The 16681-nt window shown below is 46.1% G+C and overlaps 1 protein-coding gene across 7 annotated transcripts in view; it reads left to right on the forward strand.

The window, feature by feature from the left end:
- Window positions 1-16681, forward strand: part of FAM189A1 (family with sequence similarity 189 member A1) — a 401999-nt gene that overhangs the window by 363619 nt on the left and 21699 nt on the right. For 6 of the 7 annotated variants that reach the window (XM_036843433.1, XM_036843436.1, XM_036843435.1 and 3 more), the window contains 3 exons: window positions 6693-6800; window positions 15033-15193; window positions 15745-15880. In XM_036843433.1, coding sequence (XP_036699328.1) covers window positions 6693-6800; window positions 15033-15193; window positions 15745-15880 — 405 coding nt within the window. The remainder of the gene's footprint in view (window positions 1-6692; window positions 6801-15032; window positions 15194-15744; window positions 15881-16681) is intronic. The other variant, XM_036843437.1, reaches the window with a different exon arrangement.

Consider the following 16681-nt stretch of genomic DNA (forward strand, 5'->3'; position numbering starts at 1 on the left):
ATAACTATATTTTATGGAATACCTGTGGTAACCAGAAAGAAAATGCATATAAAATTAAACAAAAGAAAAAGAGAAAGGAATCAAGACCTATCAATACAGAAACAAGAAAAAAGAAAGGATGAAACACAAAGGAAGACAGCAAGAGATAAAAAGAGAGAAAACAGTACTACAAGACAAACAGAAAACAGTTAAAATGGCAATAGTAAATCCTACCATATCAATAATTAATGTAAAAAGACAAAATCCTCAATAAAAAGATACAGAGTGGCTGAATGGGTAAAAACCCAAAAACCAAGATCCAATTGTGTACTGTCTACAAAAAAACTCATACTAGATTCAAGGACACACGTGGGCTGAAAGTGAAGGGATGGAAAAGATATTTCATGCAAATGGAAACCAAAAGAGAGCAGGAGTGGCCATATTTATATCAGACAAAGTAGACTTTAAGTCAGAAACTGTCTGTACAGACAAAGATGGTAATGACATAATGATAAAACGGTCAATTCAACAGGAAGATAAAGCAATTGTAAATATATATGTACTCAACATCGGAGCACCTAAGTGTATAAAACAAATATTGACAGATTTGAAAGGATAAATTAGTAATACAGTAATAGTAAGAGACTCCAATAATCCACTTTCAATAATGGATAGAACATCCAGACAGAAAATCAATACAGAAATAGTGGACTAGAACAAAATGAACCCAGCAGACTTAGACACGGAGAACTTTTCACCCAATAGCAGAAGAATACACATTCTTCTCAAGTGCACACAGAGCATTCTCCAGAATAGATCACATGTTAGGTCACAAAACAAGTCTTAACAAATTTAAGGTGATTGAAATCTACTAAGTGTCTTTTCCGACCACAATGAAATGAAACTAGAAATCAATGACAGCAAAAAAATGGAAAAATTCACAAATATATGGAAACTGAATAATATACTCTTGAACAACCACTGGATCAAAAAATAAATCTAAAGGGAATTTTAAAAGGATTAAAATATATGTGTGTGTGTACATCCCCTCCACCCCTGCACACACACCAAAGAAACATATTTTTTGCCTGAATACTCATCCTTGAATACTGGAAAAGTGGCAAATAGTTTCCTTGATCTTCAAACTTGATAGAACTGTAAGAAAATAGTCTATGAGTTATAGTTATTTATACATATTATAATTAGGCAATCTACATTCTTCAGCTAAAGGCTAAAAGCTATTACTTCAGAGGGCAGAGGACAGGTTTTGAATTCCCAAATAAGGTGCAGTTGTGCACCATTGTGGAGAGTGTGTAAATTTCCTCATGGATCTTTGCTCAAAGTTAAAAGTGCCTTTGAACAAATAGCACATATTGTGTGAGGAGCAAACCTGGCCTCTTGTAGTAGCATTTGTGTTGTTGATGGTACATGAGAGGCCAGAGCAAGGCTAAAAATTCTTAAACTTATAGGGATTCCAGGTAGAATGTTTGTGTCTTGAAATTACAGCTTTCACAGATTCCCCCATGCATCAGTTATCTTCTCCATGTGACAGCCTAATTTTAGCTCCTTTTGTAGGATCAGTATTCCAGCCAGCCCCACAAAGAACTGCTTTCTAGAGACAAATTAAATGGCAAATGGCATGTGATCTGTTCCAGGATGGGCTCATCACTTGAGAAATTTTATGAAAAATGGAAGTCACAGATTTTACACACACACACACACACACACACACACACACACACACTGATCATATGACCAAGAGTTTTTGCAGAATCTTGATGTAAGACTCTGAAAAAAACATTATTTCAAGGTGATGATAAATTTTTCTGGTGTGTGGTTGGAAATTTGGAAATTAAGCCTGTTATTTCCTTCTAGTCTAAACTGAAAATTTAGAAAAGAATAATGAAATATCCCATACATTTTTCAAACATATATTTACCAGACACCTATTTTGATGAGATATTCTACTATAAAGACTGGTGTCTGCTCTAGTTGAAGAGGGAAACATGCTGTCAGGAATTGTGCAGGGTCTGAGATTTTACTTGCTTTCAAGCCAACAAACTAGCCTGTTAGAATTTGCTGCTACTTCTCTGGCAGAAGACATGAGACTCCCGGTTCAGAGACAAAGGACTTTCACACTCATGGCAAAAGCAGTGGCCAGAGCTTCATGCTGGTCTCTGTCAGTTTCTCATGCCCCTCAAGTCTCAGGGAAAGATGCAAAGGCCCCTCATGGATGCCCACACATGTGGTGGGCATTACAGAAGGGGAACACTGAGCTTGGAGAATCTGCTGCCTTTGTAGCGAGCCTCCACTTTGTCCAGTGGACATGTTACCTCCTTCCTCCAGGATGCCTGTTGCAAACAACCCCGGGAAGTGGTCTGGGTAAAGAGTGATCAGGGCATACCCAAGTTCTTGACTTGGCCTTTCCCACCTTGGACAGAGAAGATGATGACAGGCGTGGTTTCTTTCGTCAGGCTCCCCACCACATCCACTGACCTTTCCTAACATCCTGTTTTTCCACATTGAACTCCAGTTGTTGCCATGAAAGACCCCCTAAGATAGTGATTACTGTGTCAAGTAATTGGGAAGCTTCAAGAGGATAATTCTGATAAAGCCCAACCCCATCCCTTGTAATTATAACACATGTACAGTTATTGTTAGCCATGGGTTTCATCACTTATTTTTTACGCTATGAGCCTTTCCTCATCTTCCTTCATTATACCTTGCCTGATAACAGTCTCCTCTGGAATCTCTTTTTTATTCAAAGAAACAAAAACATGTTTTAAAAAAAAACTGGTGAATTAGCTAATAGTAATGAATATAAGACCCTTTGTCCTCTGGACAACAGTATTTTCAACAAACAGGGGAATCAAAATCCTAAATTTTGTATGTTTCTTAATGCGTAATTTCTCCTGGCTGTCACCTTTCTCTGTTGTGTTGTTAATATTCGGAATTTACTCGTCTTGGAGAGAATTTTTAAAGAATTTATCATTCGTAGGTTTCCCTAAGTATCTCCTTTTGTTTTTGTTTTATACTTGATTCGTTATAGACATGATTTCCTTAATTGTATTCGAGGAAGTATGCAGAGTGGCCAGCAGCAAAACTCAGGATCCACCATGCAAGACCCACCTTGTCCTCATGCTTGCCATTTTGAATGACCTTGTAAAGAGATTTTATAGAACTTGGATTTCAGTGCTTGCCCATCAAAGGGCAGAGGTAAAGGCATTATTGAAGGCAGAAAGAGAATTCTGAAGAAACACATAGACACAATTCCAGATGTGTAGTTATCTAGCAAAAAGCCATGCATTTAAACAGCTAGAAGAAGAAAAAAAGAAGTCTTTTTGGTGTGTGATTCCAATGAATATGCTCCATGAGACATAAAGCAGTGTTTGCCTCATGGTGCTTATTCAAACAAAAGGTTATGTTTTGTATTTATTTTTTGTGAGTAGTTTTACTTGGTTGCAAATGAGAGACTATATTCAAAATTAATGTTACTTTCAGAAGGGCATTGACTTCAACAGTCAGCACCAACTATGTCCCAGGTTCTGCAAAAGATCTCTCTATCATTTGTGAAAACAGGTTGCGTTATCTCTTTCCCAACATCAGACATCTTCAGAAGTATCCCATTGCCTACAAAATAAAATCCAAACACCGTAGCCTCTTCCCAACCCCATCCGTGCCTGCCAGTTCCCACAAGTGAGCTCCCATCCTACTCCGTCTTTAGCGACTTCAGAGAGGACACTTAAGGTGGCCCTAAGAATGTTACACAGGATACTTAGATGAGCCTAAGAGCCACCAAGAGCTTCTGGTCAAGATAGAGTTACAGGGACTGGATTTAAACTCCCACCTGAAACAAGAACAGCAACAAAAACCTGACAAAATATGAAGACATTGAACATCAGACAGTGAAGGACAGTGATCCTTGAAATATGGTCAACCAATGAGGGGAGAGTCTCCAGGGGACAGTGCAGGACAGGGAACTCAGGGTGATCCCTGCAGACTCCCTGAGTTGGGGAGACAGAGCTGAGGGTCTGAGGGAGACCGAGGCCTGGGGTTGAGAGTTCTCAGGACAGAATACTGGAGGGGAGAGAACCCTGGGATCTTCAGAGGGTCCCCCTGGAGAATTCAGTTGAATGCTGTTTAGCCGATGCACATGAAGAAACTATTTGAGTCTGAGAAAAGGATTAGAGGTTACAGTGTCCAGTACTCAGATTTGGGAGTGGCAACTCTTCCCACATTTGTTCAGAGTTCTCAGAACACTCTGACCTCAGACGTGGAGAATAATTAGCCCTAAGCTGAGACTTGCTTCGGTTCTACCTAACAAATCTCCAAAACATGACTCTGTTCTCTGTATTCACATTTGCATGGTATATTAACTTTGTCCTCTATAATATTATCATAATCACACCCTTTCTGGCTATTTTACAGGCAGTCTTGAGAACAAATGAGCAGGTTCTGAGGAAGGGGATTGGGCAAAGACTTCTGTAGTCACACCAGCCTACAGAAAATTGGGGAACTTTCTTAAAGGATGCTATTGATTAGAACACATGGGTTCAAGTATCCATGAGCAAGCCCTGTGCATGCTCCCAGACTAGACCATCATTTGAAACATTTACAGTGTTACAGTTAACATTTCATGTTAACGAGGAAATACAATGAGTATGTCCCACCTCGTCTGGAGGATTTGTCAACTCCTTGATTAGAAAATTGAAACTAACCTCGTTAATACCATGATCTTTCTGGTGAAAGATCCATTTTTCCTAATAATTTTTTGAGTATTTACGGTATTTTCTGCATTTATCGTATGAGTATTGTATGAGTATGTATATTGAAGGACATATAATTATTCTAAATCTTTGGTCATTTTTGTGAATCATGGTTATTCTTTTTTTCTATTTCTGGCATGGATTTGAGAGTAAATTATCTAAAGAAGAATGAATTGTATTTGGATAGTTAAAATTCTATGAGTGAACCCTCTGAGAGCATAAGACAAAGATATCTCATCTCAGCATCTTATTCATCTTATTCTTATTCATAATACTTGAAATTCTAGCTAGTGCTAATAGGCAAGAAAAGGAAATGAAAGGCATACAAATTGGGAAGGAAGAAATTAAACACGGAAGAAAATCCCGAGGTCACAGGATACTAGATAAATACAAATATTGATACAAACCACATTTCTATATTCTAGCAATGAACATGTAGAGATCAAAATTAAAAACATAAAAATAAACCTTAATCTAAACCCCACACCTTATTCAAAAATTAACTCAAAATGAATCACAGATTTAAATGTAAAACGTAAAACTATAAAAACTTTTAGAAAAAAAAAGAGAAAATCACCACGATCTAGGGCTAGATAAAGATAAGTTGCAGACTGGGAAAAAAAATTTGCAAACCACATATCTGACAATGGACTAGAATCTAGAATGCAAAAAGAACTCTCAAAACTCAGTTAAAAAAGAAAAAAGGGCAAACAATCCAGCTAGAAAATGGGAAAAGTTATGAGCAGAGACTTTACCAGTGAGGATAAACCGATGGCACATGAGCACTTGAAAAGATCATTAGCTGTGAGGGAAATGGAACTTAAAACCACAATGATATATCATTACACACCTATCAGAATTGCTAAAATAAAATAGTGATATCAAATTCTGGCACGGAGGCAGAGAAACTGGATCATTCATACATTGCTGGTAGGAATGTAAAATGTTTCAGCCACTCTGGAAAACAATTAGGAAATTTCTTATGAAACTAAACATTCAGTTACCATATGACCCAGCAATTGTACTTTTGGACATTTATCCCAGCAAAATAAAAACTCATGTTCACACACAGACCTGTGCACAAATGCTCCTGAGCTTTATTTGTAATAGCCCAAAACTGAAAACAACCCAGTTATTTATCAGCTGGAGAATGAACAAACATGGAACTCAGCAATAAAAAGGGATGAACTATTGATACATGCAACGACTTGGATGAATCTTGAGGGAATTATGCTGAGTGAAAATAGCCAGTTCTGAAAAGTTACATGCTTTATGATGCCAGTTGTATACCAGTCTTGAAATGACAAAATTATAAAAATGGAGACCAGACAAGTGGTTGACAGGGGTCTGGAAAGGGAGATTGAGTGGGGAGCAGGGAGAGAGAGGTGAGTGTGTCTATAAAAGGGCAACACGGGCGGGGAGGGTGGATCCTTGTGGTGATGGAAATGTTCTCTGTCTTGACTGTATCATTGGCAATCATGGTTATGATATCACGCTATAGTTTTATAAGATGCTACCATGGGGGAAACTGAGGGAAGGGTATCCAGGATCTCTCTATGATTTCTTACACCTGCAAGTGAATCTACAGTTATCTCAAGAAAAGAAGTTTAAAAAACTTGGAATTCTTATCAAAAATTTCAGTTACACTTTATAATCGACAGAGATTGCCCACCTACTCAAATGTTGGCAATTTGAAGATTTTCTTAGACAGTGACTACCTAATAATTATCAAAATTGTAAAATACATCACTTAGTATCTAAGAGTAATTTGATCAACCATGTATAAACCAAGAATAAACAAATGTGTCTATAAAAGGCCAGTTTTGATGATGAAAAAAGAAACCCACAATTGACCATCCTCATCCTGGACCTTGACGGCAACGCCGAGGAGGCTGCCATCTGCGTTGCCAAGATGACGCTGACGTCCTCCCGCATCTTTTCCCACAGGAACTGCTCTTCAGCGTGTGTGCCCTCAACGTCCTGTCCACCATCGTGTGTGCGCTGGCCACAGCCATGTGCTGCATGCAGATGGTCTCCGCTGACGTCCTGCAGATGGTGAGTGGTCCCCCTTCCTCCCCAGCACACTCAGAATGGCAGGCTCCAGCCCCCCCTCCCCAGCCAGTTTGAGACCAATGTATCGTGGACACTGCTGGCTTCCATCCAGAAGCCCCGAGGGCAATAAGCCCCGACAGCGCGTGGGGCTTGGAGATCCTTGGAGGTCACTCCATGCTGCCCTCTGGAAGACAAAACTCACACATTTGGTGCCACTGATGTATTTATTTTAGGTGTTGTTGGAGCTCCTTGTTGACAGGGTCCAGCTACCATCACGTGCCTCTAAATAGCCCCTGGTTTGTGCCCCTGAGTAATTTTAGCGACAGTCCTGTAGCCTGAGATGTCCTCTAGGCCCGGCACCTCCAGAGCAAGGCTCTGTTCAGAATTCACTTTTAATAAAGGAAGATTGTTTAGAAGATGAGTTCTTCTCAAATTGAAAAACTGCTCCTCTGTGCTTTGCAGATTTGCTAATTAACTCTGAGCTCAAAATCCAGTGACAGGTCACTGGCCAGCCATCGTTGGAACCTCTGGCCAGGGTCTTAGAGAAGAGGAAGTGCTGGTCCCCAGGGGAGTGATGAGGCCAAGAGCAGAGGTCACACACTTATTAATACATGCTCAATAAATAATGACGGCTCTTCGTTATTTGTGTGAATGGAACACAGCCCACTGCTCAGTACGTTACCACTAAAGTCAGCAAATAAAGGGAAAGTGATGGGAAGACATTGCTGTTCACGCTAAGGGTAGGAACCGTGCCCTCCCTCTTCCCCGTGGCCCCTCCAAGACCTGCCCTGCCTCCCCTCCCCAATGTTTTCAGCATCTCATGAAAAAAAAGGCAAGTTTTTCTTATAGGAGCCTGTTTGATTTGTTGTTTCTCACCCACCCCGCGGCAGTACATCAGTTCATCAAGATGCAGGGCCAGAGAGCATCATTACCCAGGCGTTAAAAATTCATTGGCTCTAATCGTGTGCAGCCTCTTTCTCCCTGTGTACATCCACACAGCTGTCACAACCGCGCCGACCTTTCCGAGAGGCGGCAGTTTTCTGAAAGATACCTAATTAAGCAGTTCTTCAGCAGCGATGAACTTCAGGCCTTGCTCGCCGAGGCCTCGTGTTGGCGATTCTCTCCAGCGTGTGGTGTAATGGAAGGTTAAGTACTGTGGGGCTGCGGTCACCTCAGCAGATTTTACTCTTGATCTGGAAATATCACACCAATTTGGCCAAACTAACAGAACCACAGGGCTGGAAATGCTGAAAGTTTGTATTCCCTAGGTTTTCAGAATTAAAATGGAAATTACCAACTAAGTAAGAAGAAAGTGTGTCGTAGCTAAAATAGTGTATGTGGTGAAACGTAACGTACAGGTCATTGTCAGTCCTCCGTGTAGAAAGCGAGCGGCCTGGCATCCTGGGTCTGAGGTCGGCTACATCTGGGTCGGGGTCCCACGGCTTTTACCTACGAACCTCCCTGAACCTCATTTTTCTCACTCAGGAGGGGCCCTGTTTAAATATCTGGTGAGAACTCAAATGTGAACTATTTTGATTCTTAAATACATGGAGGGAATACGTTCCGGTTTGTTATCGGGACATCGCAGCTGTGACTGCAAAGGCAGTGGTGCTCGAGGTACTTTATCAACCAGATGTAAAGTATGGTTGCAATTACAACAGCTGCCATTAGAACCCCTGGCTGTTTCATGGCTAAGTATTATACTTGGTGAGTAAGTTTGCTTTAGACCCCTGGCTTGGCAATAGAAATCGATGAGTTTGCTGCTGGTGTGTTCTTCTCCTTTTGTGACCACGGACTATGGAACAGACCAGGCTCTACTCTCCTCAGAAGGCTGGTTACCCCACTGACCTGCAGAGCCACCGGGGAGGCCATGACTGTGGCACCCGTGGGACCAGCACCTGACCTTGGGCACATCACCACCCATTTGTCCCAGTTTCCTCTGCTCTAAGTAAGACTGTTTACATCCTACTGTCCTCATAGGGCCACTGAGAGGATGACTTAGATAACGTGTCAATGGGCTTTGGAAAAGCATGGTGGCCACATGGAGGTTGGCTGTTACCACGTGGGTCAGGGGCTGGGCCAGCCTGGCCACACATGCTGTGTCCTTGGAGAAGAAGTGGGACAGCCCAAGGGGGTCATGGTTACACCCTGATGGATGGGGCTGGTAGCTATGTTATCCCTGAGGATGCCTCAGAAGCCCTTGTTAATTTTTTTACAAGTCTTTTTCTCCCCCAGCTTTATTGAGATATAGTTGACTTTAATTTTCTTACTTCATATTGTTAAACTCTTTAATTAAAGAAGTAACATAGGATCATTGAAACAAATAAAATATAGAGGTATATAAAGAAAAAGTTGATCATCTCCCCTCCCCCACTGCATTCTCCTGAGAACAATTTGCAGTGAATCTTCCCTTTGTTTCTTGATTTCTTAGGACTTATAGAAACATATGAAAATAGTCTATCTTCCTTTTTTCCTCCCTCCCTCCTTTTCTCCATCTCTCTCTCCTTCCTTCCCTTTCTTCCTCCATTTATTCCTTCTTTTTTTGCCAAAATGGGATCACACCACGTATGTTACTCTACGACTTAATCTTATAACCTGAAACAATCATGGCCATCCAGCTAAGTCAGTAGAAAGAGAGATGTTTGAATATCTGCAGTGGTCCATGAGATGGAAATCATGGCAGTTATTTGGCCATTTTTCTATCCGAGTTGCTACTTGTTTTTGATTTGGGTTCTGTCTCTGCCTCTGCAAATGGTTCTCCTTGTACATACAGTTATAACTCTATTGACCAACCTGTGCTGACCTGACTGGCCAGCCAGCTGCGGTTCTCCATCCCGCCTGGAAGATGTGCTTCCTGCTGCCCACGGCACACCCCCACTCCCCGCAGCCTCTGCAGTTCACCCACGTGCCATTTCTGCTCCCAGCAGTTGGGTCATCAGCTTTCCAAGGGGCAGTTGTATCTATCCCAAACCAGTTTAGGCCAGTGGTATGTGGACTCTAAGTGCATATTCTAGTTCTACGTGAGCCAGTGAAATATGAGTGCAAAAAGAGAGTTATGTCTATTACAACAAAATTGAGTGCTCTGGAAAGAGTCAGTGAAAGAGAGTCACTAAATATATTGCCGTCAGTTTAGAAGTGGGTCAGACAACTGTAAGGGGTTGGGATAAAAACTGAAAAAAATCGAAGGGGTGTCTGCATACACATTGCTTCCCAAGTACCTTTACGTTCTGGCTCTGCTGTAAAGACACAGAACTGGAAAGTCAGAGAATGTCTTATGGGTGTAGTTTATGCAGGAAGAACCACGGGGCACCCATCAGCAGACTGTGACTCACAGCAAAGGCCTTAGCCCACGTGGAAGGAACCCATAATTTTATTCTTATTTTTGTGGACCAGCATTTTGGGATGATTAAGGCTTTGGGGAGAATTCATATAATGAATGCATGTCTACGTGAGATGCAAGTTGTTATGTCTATTGTCAGAATTTATCAAGCTGAATTCCTCTAATGTGTTTGGAAATAGTGGCAAAAGACCATCTGATGATAAAATTCAGTTTATTGATATAGTTTAGTGGAGAAAGCATTTACCTCCAAAGTGTCTATAATCTCATATTTTTAGTTTTATTTCCTAAGTGTAATCTCAGTTTTCCATTAAACTATTTTCCTCCCCACTTACTTTCTTGCCAGCCACCTAGCCTCGGGGACATGGTCTGCTATTACCTGCATCTCCATTTCGCATGCACTTGTTAACTTCATCTTTTATTACAGTCATCTATGTTCTCCACTCGTCCTACGCCTTGTAAAGTAGAGCTGCTTCAGAAGTTGCAGGCAGGGTACTGTGGCCGTCACAGACACGCTACTGTGGGCTTGCCCACGGAGCTCGGAATGGGTGCTGGCCGGACAAGGAGGGATGTAGTGCCCCCTGGGAGCCCCCAGATCACTCAAGTTCACCTGTATCTTCCCCTCTCCAGTTCTCCCCACTGAGACTGGCCCTCCTCTGACCCACAGTGACCTTCCTTGAGGTCTGGGTTCAGCAGAAAGGTCTCTGGGTCGTAGGTGCTACTTACCCTATCAGATCAGGACCAATAATGGGTGTCTGCTTGACCTAAAAAGCCAGCTACAGCAGACAATCATAAAAATGATACATACCATGAACATTTTATTTTGGCTTTAAACATGCAAATGAGCATTTGTCCCCCAGTCTTGGTTTGGGGCCATGATCTTCTCTTTGATTATGGGTCTCTTTGGTGTATCAGGTTGTATTTACTGCATCAAATTCATGGAACTCGCAGCCTCTATGATTTCCAGATTTAGTTCCTTTTGATTGGAGTCAGACAGGTGAAGCCATCTGCATGCAGAACTCCCTGGGTATTTTACGATTCTTCTCCACTCTGTTACGACTGCCTGGCCAGGACCTACCTTGGCAGCAGTTTCTGCTTAGCTATCGAGTCTTTCCAAAGCCTTCAACTCGGTTTTCACGGAACAAGCAAGTTTTCCCATCTGCATTCATATTTCATTGCAAATTACAGTAGTAACTAAAACTGGTCTGAACCTGTTTGAGGAGGCAGCCCTGCTCACCCAGGGGTGGCAGGACCAGAGAGCAGCAGGGTGACCGGGGCGGGCATCACTCCAGGGTCCGGAGCACGGGGGGAGAGCTCCAGCTCACCAACAAGAGGTCCATTCAGAAAACTTTTACTGTGGCAATAATCCTGCTCTTTCTCCCAAGGATAGCACGTGCCTAAGATGGGTCCTTCCTCCCAGAACAAAACCCTGAGAATGGGCTTCTCCCCGGCAGGGTCTAAAATGCAAACTCCTCTTTTATGGATGATGAGGGTTGGGCGATGATGCCCATGCCAGGTGTGTGAACACCTCAACCAGGTACCAACCTCACTTCGCTCACCAGGCACAGGTGTATCTTTGTCACCACACAGACCAACCGGGGCTTTTACAGGTGGCCCAGGGCAAGCACAACCCCCTGGGAAAGAAGGGATGCTTCCGGGCGCGTTTCCTCCCCAGCGCACCCAGATGCAGGCTCGGCTCTGCGCCTGGCCATCACCCTGCAGATGAGGGGCCGAGGAGGGTGCGGGTGGGCAGCAAACATTTCTGTGGGTCCTGAAGGATGACCAGGAGGTTGCTGGGTGAGAGGAGGCTGGATCTGGGGAGAGAGAACAGCCTGAGTTTGGTAGTTGGGGTTGGTTCAAATGACAGATGGAGGAGTTTGGGGCATCAGTGCGTTAGTGGGTAAAGAAGCTGGAAAGTAGGTGGGATTCAGGGAGCAGAGGTCTCGTAAAAGAGTTTTAAAAGGGAGTGACCTCATCACGTTGGATTAAACGTAGCTTTTTAAAAAAATTATTATTTTATTTATTTATTTATTTATTTGCTTCATTGTGCTGGGTCTTAGTTGCGGCTCGTGGGCTCCTTAGTTGTGGCATGCGAACTCCTAGTTGCGGCATGCATGTGGGATCTAGTTCCCTGAGCAGGGATCAAACCCGGGCCCCCTGCATTGGGAGCATGGAATCTTAACCACTGCGCCACCAGGGAAGCCCCTAAACAAAGCTTTTTAAAGCAGAACAAGAGGAAGAAGCCCAAGGCAGAGAGATGATTTAGATGCTTCCGCAAGGAGGAGGTAACCTGGGGGCTGCCGGGAGGTGGCAGTGAGGGGGTGTGTGTTCACCTGTGGAGTGGATGCTTATAGAGCACCTGCTGGGCCCTCGGCGCCAGCCCCCATGATGGACCCCATGGCTGGGGCCCAGGAGAGAAAAGGAGCTCGACATAGCTCATACGGGGAGCTGGTTGGCCAGGGTTGGAAGGCAGAGGAGCAAGGAGGGCCTGGAGGTTACACAGAGACAACAGCAGAAGCTCTGCCCCCCTTAGAGCTGGAGGGCATAGGGGAGGAGGGGCAGGAGCAGTGACAGGAACCCCCTGCCCTGCCGCCTCTGCACCAGGCTCCCTCTCGCGTCCCCGTTGGCAGAACCTAACAGGACGCCAGCTGCAAGGGAGCCTGGGACCGTGGGGTGCAGACCTTCAACACCCCTGTCTCAGAGCAGAGTCCAGAGCTGGTGATCCTGGGCTCCCATACAGACACTGCCTCATCAGACAGATATTGAGGGGTGTCAAGGGAGATGTCGGTGTGACTCGCGGGCCTCCGGCTGTGGAAGCCAAGGAGCCGGGGTAAATGCCGCTGAGTCTGACGTGCTTCCACGAAGATAGGCCAATGCCCCCCCTGGAAAGGCCATCTGGAGTTTAGGGCAGAAACGGAGATGGTCGTTTAGCCTTTAAAAAGCCTCCTTCGTGTGGCTGCATTGACTCATTTAAACCTGCTAATAGGATTGCCTGGACCTCCTCACCTCTCTCATTCCTGGTGGGATTGGATCTTCCACAGAAAAGCGCTTTGGCTTTTGCATTTCACGCTTGAGTGTGTTATTGATTTTTCTAATTTCTGATAAGGCTAATTCAAAATCTTCCCCCATGAGACCTCCAGGACCTTTGGCTTCATGCCGGCTGCTCAGCTTCTTGCAGTAGCCGCAGGGCGAGCAGCTTTCCAAAGTCAAGGCTGGCAGACACATCCACCCTGCCCTTGGCCATGGATGCACCTCTATCTCAGACCACTAAACATACAAACCGTGGGTCACACCAGCTGGAGGGGCAAGGACCGTGCTCTGTGTGTGAAGAAGGCAGGTGTCACACGTTTAGACATGTGCAGTCTGATGTGTCACACATTTAGGCACGCCCCCACCCACCCCCAGGTCTTTCTGCATTAGTCTAGAGCATGCTGATTTCATAGCACTGGACTGTATTCAGAATCACGACCTCACCCGTACTTGTCCAGAAATGTTCCACCACCCCCCGGCCTCCCTCAGCTCCAGACCACCCCACCCGCTGCTGCCAGGAGGCACTTCCTACCACACAGCTTCAGTAGAGCTGCTGCCCAGCTCCAGCACCCTCGCTGGCTCCCCAGTGCCCCCAGAATTAGGAAGTAACTTCTAGAGCCTTACCGAAATTTGCTCTCCGTAAACACATCTTCCACTAGCTCACCTGTTCTTCTTGAGCTCGGAGCCCCTCCTGTGAGCCCACTCATTGAAATCCTCCTCATCTTTCAGGCCCATTCAAATGTCATCGTCTACATTAACCCTTTGTGGATCTCTGCAGGTTCCTGCAGAGCTTGGAGAGTTCACTGTTTCCTCATGGAACTGTCCTTGCTTGGCCATGGACAGTTGACTCTGGGTCCTGGTCTCACCCACCCCTTGCCTCCCCCCATGCAGTGGGAGGTCCCAGAGCATAGTGTTCAGTAGCCTGGGGTCTGCCCACAGCTGGAGGCACTCTCGGGGAGATGTCCCCTGGACCTGGAGCCGTGCCTCGGGTACCTCCATGCCACAGGTCATCTCTGGGGAGCAGTGGCCCATGGAAGGAACAGCAGGTATTGGGTGGTGCCTCCCAAGAACAGAAATGGAAAATGAGGCAGAGACAGCTTCATTTTAAGTGATTTGACCTCACATTGCTCAAGCAGCCTCTCAGTTTTGAGGTTGCCCCCAGAATGTTCTAGAGCTCATGAAGGATTCTTTTCCCTCAGAGCAGTGTTTTCCAAAGTGTGTGAATTCCCTAGAACTGCCAAATATTGATGGATACTATGTGTCCAAAGGGGCCCATCACAAAATATTTGAGGAATGTTCCATGAACGGGCTAGACAATTTAACGGATTTTTTGGTGCAGGCCTTCTCAGGGCCTTGAACACACTCATAATGCACATGACAGGGCCCCAAGGAGGGAGTACCAAAGTGGCTTTGCCCAAGTTTATTTCAGTGTAGGGGTTGGGGAGGGCGTGGGAGGGACATCCTGAGAGTCTGTTGTTTTCTCAGGAACTCACTCCAGGAAGTGCTGTCTTCAGCCCTGGGCGGCAGGCACCTCTCTGACCACAAGCTCTTCATCAGAGGAGACCGGTTTAGTGGCAGGGACAGAACCTAACTTCCCGGACTGCGCTTTGCCTCAGAAGACAGGCATCTGCGTAGCAGCGTGGGAACCGAGCGTGATAAGGCTCCGGAGCAGAGGGTGTGATCCTCCCGGAGCTGCCGTTTTAAATGTGTGTTTAGCCATCATGGTTTGACAGGTTAAAGTACCTGAGTTCCACGCGCATCATTAAAGCTTCTGCACAGTTACCTTCGTTAGACATAACGAAGACGTATGTCACAACGTTCGAGCCACAGCAGCCGGCCTGATCACTCGGAACCTCTCTGTTTTGCAGTTCCTTCCACAAAGGGCGCCTTCCGCCAGCCCGGCCTGCATGACCCCACATGGCACTGTCCTCCACCAGACCCTGGATTTTGATGAGTTTGTGCCCCCGCTGCCCCCTCCGCCCTATTACCCCCCGGAGTACACCTGCACGCCCACCACCGAGGCCCACAGGTGGGTCTTCCCTGGGGACACCTCCCTGAGCTATGCTGGCGCCCAAGGATGGGAGGCCGTCGTTGGGGGGTGATGTGGGAGGTGCTCCTTGTCCGGGAAGGTGAGCAGAGGGGGAGGCGAACGAAGGCCTGTTGGATCAGACAGCAGAGCCCGGGGAGGTGGGAGGGCTCAGCGCCCCGTGCGTTTCCGCTGGCCTCACTGTAGGGCCTCAGAGAAGAAACCCAGCCAGGCAGGAGCAGCCCTGTTCCAATCTTCACGAAACACAATACTGCTGTCGGTTTATGGTCATTTAATAGAACATGTCACATTTAATTAAAGATTGAATCAGCTGTATGATGGTTTTAGTTGTCATGGAAAAGGCCATAGAGTTCATTGAAAGTGTCAGTATCTTTCCAGCAAAAAACAAAAGTGAGGACTGCCTAGCGAATGAGGCTTTTATTTCACGAACACGAGAATTCCAGGCGGGGAAGCGGTCTGATCGCTTTGAGGGAGACGGGAAGGGTCCGGGCTCCTTACCCAAGGAGTGATGTTCCGCGGTTCTGCCTTTCCAGGGGCCTCCACCTGGACTTTGCTTCCTCCCCATTCGGCACTTTGTACCGCGTCACCATCAACAGCCCCGGCCTGCTCTACCCCGCCGAGCTCCCGCCGCCCTACGAGGCCGTGGTGGGCCCGACCCCCACCAGCCAGGTGAGGCCCGACCCCGACACGCCAGTTCCCCATTCCCGGTCCTGCTGCCTGCGCTGGCATCTCCCTCAGCCTTTCAGCAAACCTGTGGGACGCTGGTCGTCTTAGCCCGGTCGTGGGGGAGAAGAGGCAGGAGGCGCAGAGAGCAGATCCTGCAGAGATGGCAGCCAGGCGGGGATTCCAACCCCATGTCTGTGCTGATTTTCCTTGCCTCCCCTCAGATGTGCTGGGGACACAGTGCAGAAAGAGCTGGCCCAGGCTCTGATCCATGGGCAGAGGCCCCCCGGGGTGGGGTTGGGCCATGGTCTGAGTATGCAGGGGTCTCTGGGCTGTTTCAGCTACAGGCCACTGTCAAAGTCATCCGGACACCTGAGAGAGCTCGTCTGGATTCCTGGTCTTGTCAGAGGCCTGGCAACTACAGCCAGGGAGGTGCCTGATCCCAGCACGGGGGATGTGCGGCCTCAGTTTCCTTATCTGTGAAATGGGGTCATAATAGTACCAAGCACATCGGATGGAACAGGATGTTTGTAATGGACAGGACTGGGCACATGACAGGGTCTGACTCAGCAAAAGCCACGTGCCCTTTCTTGGTATTATTATCCTCATTCTCATCATCATCGTTGTCATTGCTGAATATCGAGGGGCACCAGCCAGGGCAGAGAGACGTGAGCACCGGGAAAGGCCATATGGTGCCCAAGTGCAGACGGAGTGGTGGGGCCATGCGGGTGTCCCCCAGGGCACCACAGGGATTGGGGCGTGGTGGGCAGCCACAGCCGTCAAGGGAGCAGGGGCACCGGGACAGGG

This window comes from Balaenoptera musculus, chromosome 2, assembly GCF_009873245.2.
Source record: "Balaenoptera musculus isolate JJ_BM4_2016_0621 chromosome 2, mBalMus1.pri.v3, whole genome shotgun sequence".
NCBI classification, from domain to species: Eukaryota; Metazoa; Chordata; class Mammalia; order Artiodactyla; family Balaenopteridae; genus Balaenoptera; species Balaenoptera musculus.